General features: G+C 64.3%; 4 protein-coding genes across 7 annotated transcripts; 1 reads left to right on the top strand and 3 right to left on the bottom strand.

Annotated features, from left to right (window-relative positions):
• Positions 1 to 818: 818 nt before the first annotated feature.
• On the bottom strand, positions 819 to 5,841 carry SLC39A1 (solute carrier family 39 member 1). 3 transcript variants are annotated; one of them, XM_069878563.1, is made up of 4 exons: positions 5,626 to 5,841; positions 4,244 to 4,374; positions 1,832 to 2,479; positions 819 to 1,745 (listed from the first exon to the last, which is right to left on the bottom strand). In XM_069878563.1, the coding sequence occupies exons 1-3, from the start codon at positions 5,771 to 5,773 to the stop codon at positions 1,847 to 1,849; spliced, it is 912 nt and encodes a 303-aa protein (XP_069734664.1). In that variant the 5' UTR covers positions 5,774 to 5,841; the 3' UTR covers positions 819 to 1,745; positions 1,832 to 1,846. The 3 variants fall into 3 exon arrangements, with proteins under 3 accessions (XP_069734664.1, XP_069734665.1, XP_069734666.1); XM_069878564.1 differs by having other exon boundaries at positions 819 to 1,523; positions 5,626 to 5,840; XM_069878565.1 differs by having other exon boundaries at positions 819 to 2,476; positions 5,626 to 5,835.
• Positions 5,842 to 8,825: 2,984 nt separating this feature from the next.
• On the bottom strand, positions 8,826 to 11,379 carry JTB (jumping translocation breakpoint). The gene is given in 6 exon segments (XM_069878460.1): positions 8,826 to 9,134; positions 9,136 to 9,181; positions 9,480 to 9,559; positions 9,632 to 9,717; positions 9,802 to 9,845; positions 11,227 to 11,379. Coding segments are annotated over 6 exon segments (447 nt in total). The 5' UTR covers positions 11,307 to 11,379; the 3' UTR covers positions 8,826 to 9,023.
• A 1,314-nt stretch (positions 11,380 to 12,693) lies between these two features.
• On the bottom strand, positions 12,694 to 18,598 carry RAB13 (RAB13, member RAS oncogene family). Of its 2 annotated transcripts, XM_069878410.1 has the most exons (8): positions 18,397 to 18,597; positions 16,345 to 16,405; positions 16,198 to 16,258; positions 16,011 to 16,088; positions 13,423 to 13,512; positions 13,204 to 13,269; positions 13,032 to 13,082; positions 12,694 to 12,949 (listed from the first exon to the last, which is right to left on the bottom strand). In XM_069878410.1, exons 1-8 carry the CDS (start codon positions 18,518 to 18,520, stop codon positions 12,875 to 12,877), a joined length of 606 nt encoding a protein of 201 aa, XP_069734511.1. In that variant the 5' UTR covers positions 18,521 to 18,597; the 3' UTR covers positions 12,694 to 12,874. The 2 variants fall into 2 exon arrangements, with proteins under 2 accessions (XP_069734511.1, XP_069734512.1); XM_069878411.1 differs by lacking the exon at positions 13,204 to 13,269 and having other exon boundaries at positions 18,397 to 18,598.
• Positions 18,599 to 18,828: 230 nt separating this feature from the next.
• On the top strand, positions 18,829 to 20,477 carry RPS27 (ribosomal protein S27). The gene is made up of 4 exons (XM_069878412.1): positions 18,829 to 18,925; positions 19,619 to 19,727; positions 19,821 to 19,931; positions 20,295 to 20,477. The coding sequence occupies exons 1-4, from the start codon at positions 18,920 to 18,922 to the stop codon at positions 20,321 to 20,323; spliced, it is 255 nt and encodes an 84-aa protein (XP_069734513.1). The 5' UTR covers positions 18,829 to 18,919; the 3' UTR covers positions 20,324 to 20,477.
• Positions 20,478 to 21,354: the final 877 nt, after the last annotated feature.

Raw genomic sequence — 21,354 nt, 5'->3', positions numbered from 1 at the left:
TGGGGGCATCGAAAAGGGGGACATAGGGATGGGGGGGACAGGGATTAAGGGGGGGACAGGGATGGGGGGGACAGGGATGGAGGCATCGAAAAGGGGGGCATAGGGATGGGGGGACAGGGATGGGGGGGACAGGGATGGAGGCATCAAAAAGGGGGGCATAGGGATGGGGGGACAGGGATTAAGGAGGGGACAGGGATGGGGGGGACAGGGATGGGGGGGACAGGGATGGAGGCATCGAAAAGGGGGGCATAGGGATGGGGGGACAGGGATTAAGGAGGGGACAGGGATGGGGGGGACAGGGATGGGGGGGACAGGGATGGAGGCATCGAAAAGGGGGGCATAGGGATGGGGGGGACAAGGATTAAGGGGGGTACAGGGATGGGGGGGCACAAGGATGGAGGCATCGAAAAAGGGGGCATAAGGATGGGGGGGACAGGGATTAAGGGGGGTACAGGGATGGGGGACACAGAAGGGGTGTCACAAGGATGGGGAGCACAGAAAGGGAGGGTACAGGGATGGGAAAGGGGGGGGGTCACAGGGAATGAGGGAGAGACACAGGGATGGGGGTCAGCAAGGGGGGGCAAAGAAGTGGGGAAGGGGCACAGAGATGGGGGGAAGCAGTGATGGGGGGGGCACAGAAATGGGGAGGGGGCACAGCAAGGAGAGGGGGGCACGACTGGGAACAGAGCAGACCCCACCCTCCTGCAAAAAAAAAGGGGGGGACAACCTGGACACCCCAGCCCATATTGGTCTGGGAGGGGCCCCCCCTCAGCATTGCCCCCCCCCAATCCCGTGTTCCCCCTCAGCAGAGGCAGCACTGTCAGGTCCAGTCCTTTATTTGCTTGATCCAACGCCTCCCCCTGTTTTGGGGGGGGCAGGGGCTGCATCCTCAGGGCACCCCTTGCTGTAAAGGCACTTGAGAGCTTGGGGGGGGGTCACGGTGTGTGTGTTGTCCTCCCCCCATCTTAGGGTCTTGCAGAGGGGGGACAGCACCATTCTCCCTGGGCAGATAGGGAAACTGAGGCACGGGGTGGGGGGGGCTGCAGGAGGACCCCCCACATACCTTGGGGTGTATGAGGAATGGGGGCGGCTCATAGAGCTCTGGCACTTTGTACAGAGGAGGGGGTGCAGAGGGGAACCCCCCCTTCCCCAGGTCCAGCACCGCTGCCCCTCTGCAGAGGGGGAAACTGAGGCACAGGGGCAGCTCCCTGTGGGTGGATGGACACCCCCAATCCTGGAGTGTGTGGAAGGGGGTACGGGGCGGCTCACAGAGCTCTGGCACTTGGTACAGAGGATGGGGGGCAGAGGGGACCCCCCGTTCCCCAGGGATCCTGCACTGGGGTGGGGTGGGTTCTTCACGTCTTGCTGAAGAGGATGGTGGCGACGGGGTTTGGATCCCTCACATCTTGATGAAGAGGATGGTGGTCACAGGGCTTTGAGTTCCTCATATCTTGATGAAGAGGATGGAGGTGACGGGGGTTTGGGTTCCTCACATCTTGATGAAGAGGATGGTGGTCACAGGGCTTTGGGTTCCTCACATCTTGATGAAGAGGATGGAGGTGACAGGGGTTTGGATCCCTCACATCTTGATGAAGATGATGGTGATGGGGGTTTGGATCCCTCACATCTTGATGAAGAGGATGGCGGTGACAGGGCTTTGAGTTCCTCACATCTTGATGAAGAGGATGGAGGTGACAGGGCTTTGGGTTCCTCACATCTTGATGAAGAGGATGGAGGTGACGGGGCTTTGGGTTCCTCACATCTTGACGAAGAGGATGGAGGTGATGGGGGTTTGGGTTCCTCACATCTTGATGAAGAGGATGGAGGTGACGGGGCTTTGGGTTCCTCACATCTTGATGAAGAGGATGGCGGTGACAAGGGCGAAGCCGGCGAGGAGCAGGATGACTTTGGGCACGCGATGCTGAGGAACCCCCAACTCCTGGGGCAAAATCTCCAAGAAGGTGATGTAAAGGAAGGTTCCGGAGGCCAACCCTTCCAAAACCCCTCGGCACAGACGCTGCCGCGGCCCCGCGCCGGCCGCCACCGCCGTCCCCAGCCCGACGCCCAGCGGGGACATCATGGCGAAGAGAGCGAGGCAGGCGGCGACGGCTCGCGGGCGCAGGCGGGCGCGCAGCAGCTTGAGCGCCAGGCTGAAGGCCACGGCGCATTTATGGAGCAGCAGCGCCAAGCAGACGCGCAGCACGGCGCCGTCCGCCTCCTGCAGCCCCAGCGCCAGCCCCTCCAGCACGGAATGCAACGCCAGCGCCAGCACCAGCAGCGCGGCCCGGACGGCACCGCGCGCCCCGGGATTTGGCGATGGCGACGCCGGCGGCGTTTGGATGGAGCCGTTGGGAAGGAGGGAGCGCGATTCTTCAGCTGCCGGTGGAGGCTCCCGCTGCGCCAGCGCGATCTGCTCCAGCACCAGCACCAGGAAGAAGCCCATGGCCAGGATGAACTCGGCCAAGGGGAACTGGAGCTGCTGGGGGGAGCGGGGGGGGGTCAGCGCCTGCCTGAGCCGGGGGAGGAAGGCAGAGGCGGCGGCTGCCGGGAAGACGGAGGGAGGATCTTTCCATGAGTCACGGCGGGACACGAGGGACACCAGGGCCTCCCGGCTGGACGGGCCCCACCATCCCTTCCTGCTGCTCCATGTCACCAGCCTGGCCCTGACACATCCCTCTCTGCTGTCTCATCCCCACCATCCCATCCCCACCATCCCCATTATCCCATCCCCAACAACCCCCTCATCCCATCCCCACCATCCCCCTTATCCCATCCCCAACGTCCCCATCCCCACTGTTTCATTCCCCATGTCCCCATTCCCACTGTCCCCTCCTGCTGCTCCGATGTCACCAACCTGGCCCTGCCAGATCCCTCTCTGTTGTCTCATCCCCACCATCCCATTCCCACCATCCCCCTTATCCCATCCCCACCATCCCCCTTATCTCATCCCCACCATCCCCCTTATCCCATCCCCAACGTCCCCATTCCCACTGGCCCCTCCTGCTGCTCCGATGTCACCAACCTGGCCCTGCCAGATCCCTCTCTGCTGTCCCATCCCCGCTGTCCCGATCCCCATCATCCCATCACCGCTCTCCTATCCCTGCTGTCCCTGTCCCCGCAGCCCCCTCCTTCTTGAACCTTCCCCACCACCCCATCTTCTCACCCCCTCCCTTTTGTCCCAACCCCACCATCTTGTCCCAACTGTCCTCTTCTCCACTGTCCCGTTGCCCGCAGCCCTATCCCCACCACCCCTTCCTGCTCTCCCTGCTGTCCCCCTCCCTGCTGTCCCCTTCACTACCACCCCATCCATTCACCTCCTCCCTCCCATCCCATCCCGTCCTGTGCCCTCCCCACTGCCCTTCCCTGCTCTCCCATTCCCCACCGTCCCATGTCATCCCATCTCCATCCCATCCCATCTCATCCTTTGCCTACCATCCTGTCCCCACCACCGCATCCCATCCCCACCATCTCATCTCCATTGCCATACCCATCCCATCCCTTCCCCTCTCCATTATCCCCACCTCATCTCCATCTCCATCTCCATCTCCATCTCCATCCCCATCTCCATCCCCATCCCCATCTCCATCATCTCCATCTCCATCATCTCCATCCCCATCCCCACCTCCATCCCCACCTCCATCCCCACCTCCATCCCCACCTCCATCCCCATCCCCACCTCCATCCCCATCCCCATCCCCATCTCCACCTCCATCACCATCTCCCCACCTCCATCCCATCCCCTCCCATCTCCATCCCCATCTCCATCATCCCCATCCCCATCCCCACCTCCATCCCCATCCCCACCTCCATCCCATCCCCCCACCTCCATCCCATCCCCTCCCACCTCCATCCCATCTCCACCTCCATCCCATCTCCACCTCCATCCCATCTCCACCTCCACCTCCATCCCATCTCCACCTCCATCCCATCGTCTCCACCTCCATCTCCACCTCCATCTCCTTCCCTTACCCATCATCTCCACCCATCATCTCCATCCCATCATCTCCATCCCACCTCCTTCCCTTACCCGTCATCTCCACCCCGTCATCTCCACCTCCATCTCCACCCCGTCATCTCCATCCCATCATCTCCACCTCCATCTCTATCCCACCTCCTTCCCTTACCCGTCATCTCCACCCTGTCATCTCCATCTCCATCTCCATCTCCATCTCCATCTCCATCCCATCCCATCCCACCCCCCCAGTCATTCCGTGTCCCCGGGGCGGCTGGTGGCTGCTCTCACCGTCACGCGGAGCCCCTCGAGGGCGGCGCTGATGCTGCGCAGGTAGTCGGGCAGGAGGTCCAGCAGGCAGGTGCCCAGGAAGACGCCGCCGGCGAAGCAGCTCACCAGGCTCAGCACCGCGCTGTGCGCGTCTGGGGGGGGACACGGGGGTCACAGCCCCACCGAGACACCCCCCCTGGGGACAGCCCAGACCCCCCAAATCCCTGAGACCCCACCCCCCCAAATCCTTGGGAACTTGGGACCCCCAGACCCTCCCAGACTCCCCAGGACACCGTGAGGAACCCCTGGCCCCCCAGAGCCTTGGGAGCCCTTCCCGTCCCCCAGGATCCTCCAGACCCCTCAGACCCCCCCAAACACCCCAGACCCTGAACCCCCAGACTCCCTGGACCCCCAGGATCCCCCAGACACTTAACCCCCTTTCCAGACCCCTGAACCCCCAGACTCCTTGGGCCACCCTGGACCGTAGGATCCCCAGACCCCTGTGACCCCCAAACTTCTCCCACCAAGCCCTGAACCCCAGACTCCTGGGACCCCCTGAACCCCCAGACTCCCTGGACTCCCAAACTCCCCCAGACTCCTTGGATCTCCCCCACTCCCTGGACCCCTAAAACCCCAACCCCCCAAATTTCCTGGTCCCCAAAATCCCCCCAAAACCCTGAACCACCAGACTCCCTGGGACCCCCAGACCCCCAACCCCCCCCCCCCCCCAGACTCCCTGCACTCCCCCTTGCCCGCAGAACTGTAAGACTCCACAGACTCCTTGGGACCCCCTGGACCCCCAGAACCCCCCAGACCCCCAACTCCCCCCAGACTCCCCAGGACCCCCTAGACCCTCACCTCCCCTCAGACTCCCCCAGAGTCCCTAGACCCCCAAAACCTCCAGAGCCCTGAGACCCCCAGACTCCTGACCCCCCAGACTCCCCAGGACCCCTGAACACCCCAGGCCCCCATCTCCCCCCAGACCTCTGACACCCCAGACTCCCCTGGACCCCCAGACTCCCTAGGACCCCCCAGACTCCCCCTGACCCCCCCCCCAGAGTCCCTCGACCCCCAAAACCTCCAGAGCCCTGGGACCCCCTGGGGCCCCCAGACTCCCCGGGACCCCTGAACACCCCAGACCCCCAACTCCACCCCCAGACCCCTGAGCCCCCAGACTCCCCTGGACCCCCTAGACCCTCCCCTCCCCTCAGACTCCCCCTGACTCCCCCCAGAGTCCCTAGACCCCCAGAGCCCTGGGACCCCCTGGGGCCCCCAGACTCCCCGGGACCCCTGAACACCCCAGACCCCCAACTCCCCCCAGACCCCTGACCCCCCAGACTCCCCTGGACCCCCAGACTCCCTAGGACCCCCCAGACTCCCCCTGCCCCCCCCGCCCGCGGTACCGGCGCCGGGTCCCGGGGTGAAGCAGCAGAGCGGCCCGAGCCCGCAGCCGAGCGGCAGCAGCAGCAGCAGCACCAGCGCCCCCAGCTTGGCCCCCAGCCCCGGCGGGGGCCGCGGCGCCGCCACGGGGCTCCAGGCCAGCTCCGCCATCCCGGGCGGCCTCGGCCCTGGCGGGGAGTGAGGGCGGCGGGGGGGACGGGAACCGGGGGGGGACCGAGGGGGAGCCGGAACTGGGGAACCAGGGAATGGGGGGGAACCGGCGGGGGGGGGAACTAGGGGGGGACCGGAAGTGGGGAACCGGGAAAACGGGGAGGGGGGGGAGGGAGGGGAACGGGACCGGAGGAGGAGAACCGGGATTGGGATCAAGGAGCGGGATCGGGGAGCGGGAGTCAGAACCGGGGACTGAGATCGGGATCAAGGACTGGGATGGGGAATCGGGGACGGGGACCGGGGATCAAGGACCGATCCCGGTCCCGGTGGCACCGGCGAGAACCGGGATCACGGACCGAGACCGGGATCAGGGAAGGGGACCGGGGTCAACGACCAGGGCTGGATCGGGGTCCCGGTGCCCGCACTCACGTCGCTCCGCGCTCCCGCAGCCAATGGGCCGGGGGGGGGGAGGGGGGACACGGGACCGAGTGACGGGCGCGGCGGCCAATGGGGACCCAGCAGCCCCGTGTCCCGTCCCGGTTCCTCGTTCCCGGGATGGGGCTGGAGCCGCCGGCGGGTGCAGAGAAACGGCCCACCCCGGCCCCGGTTCTGCCCGGTGACACCGGGATCGAGGAAGGGGACCGGGATAAAGGATGGGAACCGGGATCAGGGACCGATACCGGGATGAAGGACTGGGATGGGGACCAGGATTAGGAACCAGGATCGTGGACTGGGATCAGTGGATCAGGAATGGGTCCAGGATGGGGACAGGGACCAGGATCATAGACCAGAACTAGGATCAGGGTCAAGGACAGGGATGGGAACCATGAATAGGAGCCAGGATCAAGGACCAGGGACTGGATCACGGAGCAATACCGGGATGAAGGGTGGGGACTGAAATCACGGAGCAGGATCATAGAATCATAGAATCACCAGGTTGGAAAGGACCCACTGGATCATCGCGTCCAACCATTCCCATCAATCACTAACCCATGTCCCTCAGCACCTCGTCCACCCGGCCCTTAAACCCCTCCAGGGAAGGGGACTCAACCCCCTCCCTGGGCAGCCTCGGACACTGCCCAGTGACCGTTTCCATGATAATTTTTTTCCTGATGTCCATCCTGACCCTCCCCTCGTGGAGCTTGAGGCCATTCCCTCTCGTCCTGTCCCCTGGCCCTTGGGAGAAGAGCCCAGCTCCCTCCTCTCCACAACCTCCTCTCAGGGAGTTGCAGAGAGCAATGAGGTCTCCCCTCAGCCTCCTCTTCTCCAGCCTAAACCCCCCCAGCTCTCTCAGCCGCTCCTCTTCTTCTCCAGCCCCCTCCCCAGCTTCGTTGCTCTTCTCTGCACTCGCTCCAGAGCCTCAACATCCTTCTTGTGGGGAGGGGCCCAGGACTGACCCCAGGATTCGAGGAGCGGTCTCCCCAGGGCCGAGGCCAGAGGGAGAAGAACCTCCCTGGCCCTGCTGGCCACGCCGGGTCTGATCCAAGCCAAGATGCCCTTGGCCTTCTTGGCCCCCTGGGCCCCTGCTGGCTCCTGTTCAACCAACCCCCCCAGGTCCTTCTCCTCCAGGCACTTTCCAGCCAGACTTCTCCTAGTCTGGAGCTGCTCAGGGTTGTTGTGCCCCAAGTGCAGGACCCACCATTTGGCCTCATTAACCCTCCTGCCGTTGGTCTCAGCCCATGGATCCAGCCTGTTCAGATCCCTTTGGAGCCTCCCGACCCTCCAGCAGATCCAGCTTCCACCCAGCTCAGTGTCACCCCGCAAACTTGCTCAGGGTGCACTCGATGCCTTCATCCAGGTCGTTGATAAAGACAAGGTCAGAAGGGACTGGATTACGAACTGGGATCATGGACTAAAATAAAGGCCCAGGAAGCTGGGGAGGGGCTGGAGAAGAAGAGGAGCGGCTGAGAGAGCTGGGGGGGTTTAGCCTGGAGAAGAGGAGGCTGAGGGGAGACCTCATTGCTCTCTGCAACTCCCTGAGAGGAGGTTGTGGAGAGGAGGGAGCTGGGCTCTTCTCCCAAGGGCCAGGGGACAGGACGAGAGGGAATGGCCTCAAGCTCCACGAGGGAGAGTTAGGCTGGACATCAGAAAGAAATATTTCACAGAAAGGTTCATTGGGCACTGGCAGAGCTGCCCAGGGAGGTGGTGGAGTCAGCAACCCTTGAGGGGTTTAAAAGACAGGTGGACATGGTGCTCAGGGAGATGGAATGGTTGGACTAGGATCATGGACCAGGATAAAGGATGGAGTCGAAACCGGGCTGGGATCAAGGACCAGGATCAAGAACTGGGAATGAATCAAGGATAGGGACAGGATCAGGACGAGGATCAAGGACCAGGACTGGGATCACGGACTGGAATCAGGATTGGGGACTGGGATCACAGTCCAGATCCAGAATAAAGGATGGAATCAGAGACTGGGATCAAGGAAGGGGTTGGGAACCAGGGATCAAGATCAGGGCCTGAGGGGGTCCCTAACTCCCCCCCCTTCAGCATCCCTGCGCCCACAGGGGAGCGAAACAGAGGAGCTGCTGCAGCTGCCAGTGAACCCCAATGACATCTGTGGCCTGGGTGGCCACCTCACTTCTAGGTGGCCACCTTGCTCCTTGGGTGGCCACCTGGCTCCCCCTCTTGCCACCGTCTACAAGGTGGTCTGGGACCAGGTGAGTGGCTGCAGGTGGAAGAGCTGGGATTCACGCTGCAGAGAAGACAGAGGCGATCGGGGAGCTGGGAATGGGAGCCCCCCCTCAAGTGGGAGCCAACTCCTCTGTCCAGGCCTCGCCAGGGGACGTGGAAACAGGGACAAGATGTCACAGGGAGTGAAGGGCGGCTCTTTTTGGGGCCCCCCGTGGGTACCCCTCACCGGCCACGGTAGCTCTGTGCTCCAGTGAATAAAGCCGTTCGTGGTGTGCACCCCCACCTCGTGTCAGAGGGTCCACATCGAGCCCACAGCGGGGGACAGGAACCCCCCCTGGCTCCAACTGGGGAGCAGAGCTGGCGCCACAGCCCTGTGTCACTCCCATCCTCTCAGGGACAAACGCCAGCGTCATTCCGGTGACAATGATCCGGATTTATTACACACCATGCTCCCTGGGCGACCCTGCACGGGCAGGGCACCCCCAAACAGTCCCACAGAACACCCCCGATGGCATCCAGGGCGGCTCCCGGCTGTGTCTGTGCTCACGGAGCAGGGCAGCGCCTGCCCAAGGGTCCAAGACTCACCGGAGTCCTCCGCTCCGATGTAGCCAAGCTCCTAAATGGACTCAATTTGCTTGCGGACCTTCTCCAGGGCTTTCCTGTCCAGCACGCGCTGGCGACAAACGACCAGCACTGCGAAGACGGCGGCGACGCACATCATGGTGCCTCACGAACCTCCAGAAAACGTGCGCTTCCATCACTGCCGAGCGACAGCTGCGCCCAGGGGCGAGTCAGGAAACAGAGGGAAGAGCAACGGCCCCAAATCCCCCAGCTGAGACCCCTCCGGGGCCGATGGCCGCCCTGCTCCTTCCAGCCACGGAATGGGTTGGGTGCGAAAGGACCTCAAAGCTCATCCAGTCCACCCCTGCCACGGGCAGGGACACCTCCCATGGGATCAGAGGCTCCAAGCCCCATCCAACCTGCCTTTGGACCCCTCCAGGGATGGAGAACCTGGCCATGGCCTCCCCACCCTCCGAGCCGAGGTGCTGCTCCTCAGCTCTCCCGCACCCACCTCTTGAATTCATCCTTCTTGGAAGTGGCGCAGCTGATCTTCTCGATGAAGCCCGTGGGGCTGCACTGCGCGATCGTCTTCTGCAAGCGAGAGGGGTTCTGTCAGAAAGCGCCCTGGGGTGCCCCAGGCGACCCCGCAGCCACTGGACTCACCGCCTGGAAGCTGGAACAGCGGGTGCACTCCTGGGCCACCACGAAGTCCTCCACTCGCCAGCACGGCGTGGCCACCACTGGGCTCGCTGCGGAGGGAGAGCACGGGGCCGGTGAGCACGGGGCTGGCTCAGAACCTGGCCCCCCACCCACCTGAGCGGCCCCGCACCCACCTGAGCGCCGCTCGTCGCTCGCGGCCATCGCTGCCGCCGCGGGGCTGCAGGGAGAGCGGAGACAGCGTGAGGGCTGGGCCCGGCTGGGCGGGTGTGGGACCCCCAGCCCCTCCAATCGTGCTCTGCCTCCCAATCCCGCTCTACCCCTAATCCTATTCTGCCCCCCAATCCCGCTCACCCTAATCCCACTCTGCCTCCCCAATCCTGCTCTGCTCCCCAATCCCACTCTCCCTTCTCCCCAAGGCCATCCTCCTTCTCCCCAAGGCCATCCTCCTCCCCAATTCCCAACCCCGTTCCCCCCAATCCCTCTCTCCTTCTCCCCAATCCCTCTCCTTCTCCCCAACCCCGTTCCCCCAATCCCACTCTCCTTCTCCCCAATCCCCCTCTCCTTCTCCCCAATCCCCCTCTCCCTTCTCCCCAATCCCTCTCCTTCTCCCCAACCCCCAACCCTGTTCCCCCAATCCCACTCTCCTTCTCCCCAATCCCTTTCTCCCCAATCCCTCTCTCTTTCTCCCCAATCCCACTCTCCTTCTCCCCAATCCCTCTCTCCTTCTCCCCAATCCCTCTCTCCCTTCTCCCCGATCCCTCTCTCCTTCTCCCCGATCCCCAACCCCATTCCTCCAATCCCCAACCCCACTCCCCCAGTCCCACTCTCCTTCTCCCCAATCCCTCTCTCCTTCTCCCCAATCCCTTTCTCCCCAATCCCTCTCCCTTCTCCCCAATCCCTCTCTCCTCCTCCCCAATCCCTCTTTCTCCCCAATCCCTCTCTCCTCCTCCCCAATCCCTCTTTCTCCCCAATCCCTCTCCTTCTCCCCAATCCCTCTCCTTCTCCCCAATCCCTCTCTCCTTCTCCCCAATCCCTCTCTCCTCCCCAATCCCTCTCTCCTTCTCCCCAATCCCTTTCTCCCCAATCCCTCTCTCTTTCTCCCCAATCCCTTTCTCCCCAATCCCTCTCTCTTTCTCCCCAATCCCACTCTCCTTCTCCCCAATCCCTCTCTCCCTTCTCCCCGATCCCTCTCTCCTTCTCCCCGATCCCTCTCTCCTTCTCCCCGATCCCTCTCTCCTTCTCCCCGATCCCCAACCCCATTCCTCCAGTCCCCAACCCCACTCCCCCAGTCCCACTCTCCTTCTCCCCAATCCCTCTCTCCTTCTCCCCAATCCCTTTCTCCCCAATCCCTCTCTCCCTTCTCCCCAATCCCTCTCTCCTCCTCCCCAATCCCTCTTTCTCCCCAATCCCTCTCCTTCTCCCCAATCCCTCTCTCCTTCTCCCCAATCCCACCCTCCTTCTCCCCAATCCCTCTCCCAATCCCTTTCTCCCCAATCCCTCTCTCCTTCTCCCCAATCCCTCTCTCCTTCTCCCCAACCCCCAACCCCGCTCCCCCAATCCCGCTCTCCCGCTCCCAATCCCCCCCCCTCCCCGCTGACCTCAGCCCGCAGAGCAGAGCCCCGAGCAGGCCCCCCAGCAGAGCCCCCAGCACGGCCCCGCCGGGGCGCGGGGCCCGCATCGCACCGCGCAGCTACCGGCACCGACACCCACACCGCGCCGCCATCTTGGACCGCGGGGCACGCCGGGAGCGCCCGGGGGGGGGGGGGGGGGGGAACTATCAGAGGGGGCGTGGCCTGAGGGGAACGCGGGGTGTGGAATAGCGGTTGTGGGCGTGGCCAGACCCGAGTGGGCGGGGCTTCAAGGGCTCGTTTCTTCCTATGGGCGTGGCCTTTGAGTCAAGGGGCGTGGTTTGTTTTGTGTGGGCGTGGCCTCCGTGTACCAACAGAGCTGTGCTGGGGGCGTGGCTTAGCAGCGAGGGGGCGTGTCCTCCTGTCATGTGGGCGTGGTTTATAGTGAGGGGCGTGGCTTATCCGTGAGGGGGCGTGGCTTCTACTCCATTGGGTTCTCTGGGGCAAAAGGCCGTGGGTTAGAGGGAAGGGGCCGCGGTTTCCAGTGAGGAAACTGCACTGGGATGAAGGGCCACGGCTTGCTGGGAGAACTGGGAGTGGGGAGCAGGATAATGAACCCAGACCGGGATCAAGGGTGGGAATAGGGACCCCAATCAGGGACTGGGATCATGGATTGAGACTGGGGTGAGGGGTGGGACCAGGATCAAGTTGATCGGGGACTGGAAGCAGGGCTGGGATCGGGAATAGGGACAGAGAGCAGGGATGGGGACTGGAATCACAGACCAGAACCAGGATCAAGGACAGGAACAAGGAACAGGGTCAGGGACCAGGATGAAGGAAGGGAGTGGGATCACGGACCAGGATCACAACAGGGGAAGGGGACCGGGATCAAGGACTAGGATTAGGATTAAGGACCAGGATCGGGGACCGGGAACAAGGACTAGGATTAGGTACCAGGATCAGGACTGGGATTAGGATTGGGGACTGGGATCAAGGACTAGGACTAGGGACCAGGATCGGGGACCGGGATCAAGGACTAGGACTAGGATTGGGGACTGTGATCAAGGACTAGGACTAGGACTAGGGACTGGGATCAAGGACTGGGATTAGGATTGGGGACTGGGATCAGGACTGGGGATCAAGCACAAGAATGGGGACTAGGATTGGGAAAGGGGATCAGGATTGGGGAAAGGGACCAGGATGGCAGAAGGTGACTGGGATCAAGGACTAGGACTGGGATTGGGATCAGGACTGGGATCAAGGACTAGGACTGGGAGTGGGATCGAGGACTAGGACTAGGATTGGGGACCAGGATCAAGGACTAGGACTAGGACTGGGGACTGGGATCAAGGACTGGGACTAGGATTGGAGACTGGGATCAAGGATTGGGATCAGGGACTGGGATCAAGGTCTGACCGGGCACGGCTTTGCTCCAAGTGGGGTGTCCCCACGCAGTGTCCCCTCCCCATCCCCCAACACAGACACGGGACACGGGGCAAGGCACAAGCTGGGCTTTATGGCACGAGGTCTGGGCAGGGAGGGGGGCAGCCCTCACCCCCTCCCGTCCTGCTCCCACCGCGACCCCCCCCCCGTGTCCCCCCCAACCCCGGGAGAGGCGCCTGCGCTGCCCCGGGGTCCAACGGGGGGAAAGCGGCGGCGGAGGGGGGGGCCGGGACCCCTACCCCAAGGAGCATTTACCCCCGGCTTTCCTGGGGGGTCCGGGCTCCAGCAGGGGCCGGCTGCTGCCAGGGGCCTGGAAGAGGGAGGGGAGGGGGTCAGGGGGGGCTGGAGCGGGGTTGGGGGGTCCCACACCAGCCGCCCCACGCCCCACTCACCGCTTTCCGTGAGTATTTCTGCAGGATGTCCCGCGCCAGCGTGCAGAAGGCCTGCCGAGAGGGGGGTGGTCAGCAGGGACCCCCAGGAATCAGGGCCCCCACCCCGAGGGATGAAGAACCCCGTCACGCCCCCCCCCCCCCCCCCCCAATCGAGTCTGGGACCCCCTCGCACCTCCTCCACGTTGACGCTGGACTTGGCGCTGGTCTCGAAGAAGCGGATCCCGTGCTCCTTCGCCAGCTGAGGCACAAGAGGAACCCCCCCAGCTTGGACCTGGGGGGAGGTCCCAGCCCCATGGTGTCCCCCCCCAGCCCCACAGTGTCCCCCCCAGCCCCACGGTGCCCCCCCCAGCCCCACAGTGTCGCCCCCCCAGCCCCATGGTGCCCCCTCTACCTTCTCGGCCTCCTCCCGCTGCACCTTGCGCTTGGCCTCCATGTCGCACTTGTTGCCGAGGAGGAGTCTCTCGACGCCGGCGTACGCGTTCTGCGGGCGGGAGAGGACGTGTCCCCACCGCCCCGGTGTCCCTGTCCCCCCCCATGTCCCTATTCTCCCCCAGGTCCCCGCTATCCCCATGTCCCTGATGTCCCCCCATGTCCCTGTTCCCCATGTCCCTGGTGTCCCTCCGTGTCCCTGTGTCCCCCTCCCGTGTCCCTCATGTCCCTGTGTCCCCCTCCCACGTCTCCCCTCATGTCCCTATTCCCCCCTGTGTCCCTGCCTTCTCCCCATGTCCCTGTCCCCCCACAATGTCCCTATTCTCCCCCATGTCCCCGCTATCCCCATGTCCCTGATGTCCCCCTGTGTCCCTGTTCCCCCCTCATGTCCCTGTTCCCCATGTCCCTGGTGTCACTCCATGTCCCTGTGTCCCCCTCCCGTGTCCCTCATGTCCCTGACATCCCCCTCCCATGTCTCCCCTCTTGTCCCTATTCCCCCCCATGTCCCTGTCCCCCCACAATGTCCCTATTCTCCCCCAGGTCCCCGCTATCCCCATGCCCCTGATGTCCCTGATGCCCCTGATGTCCCCCTGTGTCCCAGTTCCCCCCTCATGTCCCTGTTCCCCATGTCCCTGGTGTCACTTCGTGTCCCTCTGTCACCCTCCTGATGTCCCCCTCCCACGTCTCCCCTCATGTCCTTATTCCCCACCGCGTCCCTGCCTTCTCCCCATGTCCCTGTCCCCCCTCAGTGTCCCTATTCTCCCCCAGGTCCCCGCTATCCCCATGCCCCTGATGTCCCTGATGTCCCCCTGTGTCCCTGTTCCCCATGTCCCTGGTGTCCCTCCGTGTCCCTGTGTCCCCCTCCTGTGTCCCTCATGTCCCTGTGTCCCCCTCCCACGTCCCTCATGTCCCTGTGTCCCCCTCCCACGTCTCCCCTCATGTCCCTATTCCCCCTTGTGTCCCCGCCTTCTCCCCATGTCCCTGTCCCCCCACAATGTCCCTATTCTCCCCCATGTCCCCCCTATCCCCATGCCCCTGATGTCCCTGATGTCACCCTGTGTCCCCGTTCCCCCCTCATGTCCCTGTTCCCCATGTCCCTGGTGTCCCTCCGTGTCCCTGTGTCCCCCTCCCGTGTCCCTCATGTCCCCGTGTCCCCCTCCCACGTCTCCCCTCATGTCCCTATTCCCCCCCATGTCCCTGTCCCCCCACAATGTCCCTATTCTCCCCCAGGTCCCCGCTATCCCCATGCCCCTGATGTCCCTGATGCCCCTGATGTCCCCCTGTGTCCCAGTTCCCCCCTTATGTCCCTGTTCCCCGTGTCCCTGGTGTCACTCCGTGTCCCTCTGTCACCCTCCTGATGTCCCCCTCCCACGTCTCCCCTCATGTCCTTATTCCCCACCGCGTCCCTGCCTTCTCCCCATGTCCCTGTCCCCCCTCAGTGTCCCTATTCTCCCCCAGGTCCCCGCTATCCCCATGCCCCTGATGTCCCTGATGTCCCCCTGTGTCCCTGTTCCCCATGTCCCTGGTGTCCCTCCGTGTCCCTGTGTCCCCCTCCCGTGTCCCTCATGTCCCTGTGTCCCCCTCCCACGTCTCCCCTCATGTCCCTATTCCCCCCTGTGTCCCTGCCTTCTCCCCATGTCCCTGTCCCCCCACAATGTCCCTATTCTCCCCCATGTCCCCCCTATCCCCATGCCCCTGATGTCCCTGATGTCACCCTGTGTCCCCGTTCCCCCCTCATGTCCCTGTTCCCCATGTCCCTGGTGTCACTCCATGACCCTGTGTCCCCCTCCCGTGTCCCTCATGTCCCTGACATCCCCCTCCCATGTCTCCCCTCATGTCCCTATTCCCCCCCATGTCCCTGTCCCCCCACAATGTCCCTATTCTCCCCCAGGTCCCCGCTATCCCCATGCCCCTGATGTCCCTGATGTCCCCGTGTCTCTGTTCCCCCCTCATGTCCCTGTTCCCCATGTCTCTGGTGTCCCTCCGCGTCCCTCTGTCACCTCCCGTGTCCCTCATGTCCCTGACGTCCCCCTCCCATGTCTCCCCTCATGTACCTGTCCCCCCCCAATGTCCCTATTCTCCCCCAGGCCCCCGCTATCCCCATGCCCCTGATGTCCCTGATGTCCCCCTGTGTCTCTGTTCCCCCCTCATGTCCCTGTTCCCCGTGTCCCTGGTGTCACTCCGTGTCCCTCTGTCACCCTCCTGATGTCCCCCTCCCACGTCTCCCCTCATGTCCTTATTCCCCACCGCGTCCCTGCCTTCTCCCCATGTCCCTGTCCCCCCTCAGTGTCCCTATTCTCCCCCAGGTCCCCGCTATCCCCATGCCCCTGATGTCCCCCCACGTCCCTGTTCCCCCCTCATGTCCCTGTTCCCCATGTCCCTGGTGTCCCTCCATGTCCCTGTGTCCCCCTCCCGTGTCCCTCATGTCCCTGATGTCCCCCTCCCATGTCTCCCCTCATGTCCTCATTCCCCCCACCGTGTCCCTGCCATCTCCCCATGTCCCTGATGTCCCCCCATGTCCCTGTCCCCCACCCCACGTCCCCCTCCCACCTCCTTGATGCTTTTCATCCAGTTCTGGATGTTCTCGAAGGATTTCTCGTCAGTGATGTCGTACACCAGGACGATGCCCTGCGGGGACAGCGCCGTCAGGGGGACACGGGGGGGTCCCCTCGTCTCTAGGTAGCTGCCTTCTGCCCCCCCAACCCCCTTTTTGGGGTGCTGCCCCCCCCCTCCGTACCATGGCTCCCCGATAATACGCCGTGGTGATGGTTTTGAAGCGCTCTTGTCCCGCTGTGTCCCTGCGGCACATGAAGGGGACGGGGGGGGCTCACCGGGGACCTGGGGAAGGGGTGTCCCCGGGGTGCCCCCCCCCAGCCTCACTTACCAGACCTGCAGCTTGATCTTCTTCCCATCGATGTCCACCGTCCGGATCTTGAAGTCGATCCCTAGGGTGGAAGAAGAGAGAGACGGGAGTCGGTGATGCCGCGGCAGGAGGCAACGCCGGGACCAGCTCTGCTTCCCAGTGCTCCCAGTCCCAAGCTTGGGTTCCCCAGTGACTATTGGGCAAGCCGGGAATGGAGTTTGGGGGGGTCCCTGTGAGGACTTGAGAGGGGAGAGAGGTCCCTGTGAGTCCTAGAGGGGTATGGGGGCTCCTGGTGAGCTCTGGGGGGACCCAAGACGGGTCCCCAAGAGTCCTAGGCAGGTTCAGGGGGTCCCAGTGAGACACGGGGAGACCCAAGAGAGGTCCCCAAGAGTCCTAGGAAGGTTCAGGGGGTCCCAGTGAGACACGGGGAGACCCAAGAGAGGTCTCCAAGAGTCCTAGGAAGGTTCAGGGGGTCCCAGTGAGACACGGGGAGACCCAAGAGAGGTCCCCAAGAGTCCTAGGAAGGTTCAGGCGGTCCCAGTGAGACACGGGGGGACCCAAGAGAGGTCCCCAAGAGTCCTCAGCAGGTTCAGGGGGTCCCAGTGAGACACGGGGGGACCCAAGAGAGGTCCCCAAGAGTCCTAGGAAGGTTCAGGGGGTCCCAGTGAGACACGGGGGGACCCAAGAGAGGTCCCCAAGAGTCCTCAGCAGGTTCAGGGGGTCCCAGTGAGACACGGGGGGACCCAAGACAGGTCCCCGAGAGTCCTCAGCAGGTTCAGGGGGTCCCAGTGAGACACGGGGGGACCCAAGAGAGGTCCCCAAGAGTCCTCAGCAGGTTCACGGGTCCCAGTGAGACACGGGGGGACCCAAGAGAGGTCCCCAAGAGTCCTAGGGGGGCTTGGGGAGTCCCAGTGAGACCTGGGATGGGGGAACCAAGAGGGGATTCTGTGAGTCCTAGGGGGCTGGGGGGGGTCCCAGTGAGACACGGGGGGACCCAAGAGAGGTCCCTGTGAGTCCTAGAGGGGTTTGGGGGCTCCTGGTCCCACAGGAGGGTCCCACAGTGGGAGTGCCAAGAAGGGGGGGTCCCGGAGGGCGTTCCGGTGAGCCCAGGGAGGGGCTGGAGGAGGGGTCCGGGAGGGGTCCCAGGGGGATTCTGGTGAGTCCTGGGGGTGCAGGGGTCCGGGGAGGGGTCCGGGGAGGGGTCCGGGGCTGGCCCTGGGGGGGGGTCCCGAGGGGGGGGCATCCTGGAGAGTCCTAGAGGGGGGTCCCAGGAGGGGGGATCCCAGAAGGGGGGTTCTGGGGGGGGATTCTGGTGAGTCCTGGGGTGGAAGGGTCTGGGGGGAGTCTTGGAGGGGTCCCGAGGAGGGGGTCCCGGCGGGGATTCTAGGGGTGGTCGTCCTGGAGGGGGGTCCCGGGGGCTGATCCCGGGAGTGAGGGGTCCTGGGGAAGGTCCGGGGGGGAGGGTGTCCCATAGGGGGGTCCCAGGGTGTGAGCTGGGGGGGTCCTGGGGAAGGGGTCCCGGGAGTGAAGGGTCTTGGGGGGTCCAGGGAGTGGGAGCTAGAGGAGGGTCCCGGGGGGGAATCCAGGGAGGGGTCTCGGGATTGAGGGGTCCCGGGGGGGGATCCAGGGAGTGAGGGGTCCTTGGGGGGGTCCGGGGGGGGTCCTAGAGGGGGGGTCCCGGGGTTGAGGGGTCCCGGGGGTGGATCCAGGGAGTGAGGGGTCCTTGGGGGGGTCCGGGGAGGGTCCTAGAGGGGGGGTCCCAGAAGGGGGGGTCCCGGGGGGATCCAGGGAGTGAGGAGTCCTTGGGGGGGCCCGGGGGGGGTCCCAGAGGGGGGGTCCCAGGATTGAGGGGTCCCGGGGCGGGGGGGGATCCAGGGAGTGAGGGGTCCTTGGGGGGATCCCGGGATTGAGGGGTCCCGGGGGTGGATCCGGGGAGTGAGGGGTCCTTGGGGGGGTCCCGGGGGGGGGTCCCAGAGAGGGGTCCCGGGCGGGGGGATCCAGGGGGTGGGGGGATCCAGGGAGTGAGGGGTCCCAGAGGGGGGGTCCCGGGGGGGTCCCGGGGGAGCCGCGCACCGATGGTGGAGATGTACGTGCTGGAGAAGCTGTCCTCGGCGAAGCGGATCACCAGGCAGGTCTTGCCCACGCCGCTGTCCCCGATCAGCAGCAGCTTGAAGAGGTGGTCGTACGCCTTGGCCATGGCCCCCGCCCGCCGCCGCCACCGGGGCGGGGACTCAGCCCCGTGTCCGTCCCCCCCCTCCCCACCGGAGGCGGACGGGCGACCTACCCAACATGGCGGCACCGGACTGCCGACCTTCCAAAGATGGCGACGAGACGTTACTGTCGCGTTTACCTCCCGATATGGCGGCGGGGCGGTCACGTCTGCTGCAGACACGAGACCTTCCCAAAATGGCGACACGACGTCATCGCTGGTCCGCCCGCCAAAGGTGGTGGCGGACACGCCCGACCTTCCCAACATGGCGGCGCCAGGCGCCCCACTCGCCTCACTTCCGCCCGTGCGGGGAAGCCCCGCAACCGGATGTAGCGGCGCCCGCTTCCGGCCTGGCCCCTTTTCGGTGGCGCTGCCTCCACGCCGACCATGCCTGTGAGCGCCCGCCCGGGCCGCGCCGGCCCCGCCGCCCTCCCCGCGCCCGCCGGGGGCCCCGCGGCCCCGCTCGGCCCCGGGGGAACGCGGGGGGCTGGGAGGGGGCGGGGGGCGGCGCGGCGGGGGCCGCGGGGGGCGCTGCGATCGGCGCCATCTCCGCGGCGGGGGCCGCAAAATGGCGGCGGGCGGGGACGGGCCGGGAACGGGGCCGGGGATGGGGGTGGGACGGGCACGAACCGGAGCCAGCGGGGCTCTGGGATCCGGGGCCGCAGGGCTGGGCGCTCACCGGGGCTGAAACCTCGACGTTCTCCCGGGGCTGGGGATTAACTGGGGCCTGGGGACCGGGCTCTGGGAGGGACCGAGGGGCTGGTGCCGGGGGCTCCCCGGGGGCTGGGCTCTAACCGGGGCTCTAGGGGCCGCGCTCGGAGGGTTGGGCGCTTAGCGGGGCTGGGCATTAGCGGGGACCGGGTGCCAGCTGGGGCCTGGGGTGCAGGGCAGGTCGCTCAGGAGGTCTGAGGGCTGGGCACCAACCGGGACCGGGCGCCCCCCGGGGGCTCAGGGGCCCCCGGAGACCTGCTGGGGCTCAGGGCTTGGGCACGGGACCGGGAGCTGGGCGCCTCCCGTGGCTGCGTGTTCCAGGGGGGCCCTGCCCGCTCACCAGCGCCCGGACACTAACCAGGGCTGTCCCCGCAGCTGGCCAAGGACCTGCTGCACCCTTCCCCTGAGGAGGAGAAGAGGAAGCACAAGAAGAAGCGGCTCGTGCAGAGCCCCAACTCCTATTTCATGGACGTCAAATGCCCTGGTAGGACAGCGAGGGGGCTGGGGGGGGCGGGGGTCAGCCCCGGGCTCCCGGTGTCCTAGCTGCCCCCTTGATCGTTCTTCCCTTTGCCCTCAGGTTGCTACAAGATCACGACGGTGTTCAGCCACGCTCAGACGGTCGTGTTGTGCGTGGGCTGCTCGACCGTGCTGTGCCAGCCCACGGGGGGCAAGGCCAGGCTGACAGAAGGTGGGTAGCAGGGCTGGGGGAGCGGATTTTGGGGTTCCCTGTGTCTCGGGGGAGCAGCTTTTGGAGTTCCCTCTGCCTCGGGGGAGCAGCTTTTGGGTTTTGGGGCTGGGGGAGCGGCTTTTGAGGCCCCCCCCTGCCTCGGGGGAGCCATTTGGATCCCGAGGGAGCTGTTGGAAATGTGGCTCGTGGCTCTGAAAGGTTCTAAAACCCACTGGGCGCGCTCAGAACTGGGGTGGCGCTTTCTTTTTAAGGCAAAACCGGTTGAATTTGAACTTCCGGGACTAGGAAATCCTTGTCCCAAAGGGTTTTACAGAGGCTTCAGTGTTTCTGACTGCTCTCCGTGTTTCTTTTTCTCTTCCTCAGGCTGCTCCTTCCGACGGAAGCAGCACTAAAGCGGCGGGTGCAGGGGATGGATGGGACTACAGAGCAGGAGCTGCGCCGCAGGGCCCGATCCCAGAGCCCTGGAGGTGACTTCCAGGCTGTCCCTGTAGCCCCACCCATCCCACTGTCAATAAATTTTGGATAAAATACATATAAATAAGCTTCCTTTTAGTGTTCTGTTCCTTTGTTGCGAGAGAGGAGGTGGCCGGGCAGCCCTTGGGGGTAGCTTTTTCTCTTTTTAACTGACAGAATCCGATGGATATAAACGTTGGAAACAAAATGCTTCTTTTTTAGCCAGGCCAGGAATAAAAACAGGCTCTCTCGTTGCTGTAACATCACATTCTCTGCATGTAGGGGTTTCCTAGGGTCCCATTCCATGCTGGGAACCTGTAGGACAGGTAGGAGAATGCAACAGGGAGGGAAATCCGAGTAGGCTACTCTGGATTTCTCAATATTGGAGTCGCGAGTGGGGTATCTCCCATCTTGTTCCCATTTGCTGGCTGAGGTTTGGATTGGATCCTGACTAAAGGGTTAGGAGGACTAATCGCTGTTGGCTCGGAGATGTGGAAAACTGGCGTGACTTAAAGGTCATAAAGGGACAAAGTTGGCATTTCTGCTTCCAGAAGAGTTAACGCCTGAACTGGGAACCTGCTGAGGGGCGGAGGAGCTGCTCCCACAGCAAGGGAAGAATCCGGTTGGAGCTGAGGGATTCCCACCTCCCTGCTGGAATTCCAGAGGAAGAGGTGTTCCCTGCGCGCAGGTGTCTTCCAGTTTGAATTGCTCGAGGAAGCAGCTTTCCCTCAGCTGTCGGGGTGGGGGAGTTTGATCCCCTTTGGCTTGGGGAGTGGAGAGGTCCGAACGCTTCCCTGCTCCCACTGTGGCCGTAGTGGGAGTTGGGGTGAATCTGAATCCCACCAGCAGGTATTTCATGGAATTCTGAAATGGTTTGGGTGGGAAGGGACCTCAAAGCCCACCCAGTCCCACCCCTGCCATGGGCAGGGACACCTCCCACTGCATCAGGGGCTCCAAGTTCCATCCAACC

The sequence above is a fragment of the Phaenicophaeus curvirostris genome, chromosome 29 (assembly GCF_032191515.1).
Source record: "Phaenicophaeus curvirostris isolate KB17595 chromosome 29, BPBGC_Pcur_1.0, whole genome shotgun sequence".
Classification (NCBI taxonomy): domain Eukaryota; kingdom Metazoa; phylum Chordata; class Aves; order Cuculiformes; family Cuculidae; genus Phaenicophaeus; species Phaenicophaeus curvirostris.
The sequence above is the reverse complement of the archived record's forward strand: the minus strand, read 5'-3'. Positions and strand labels throughout refer to the sequence as shown.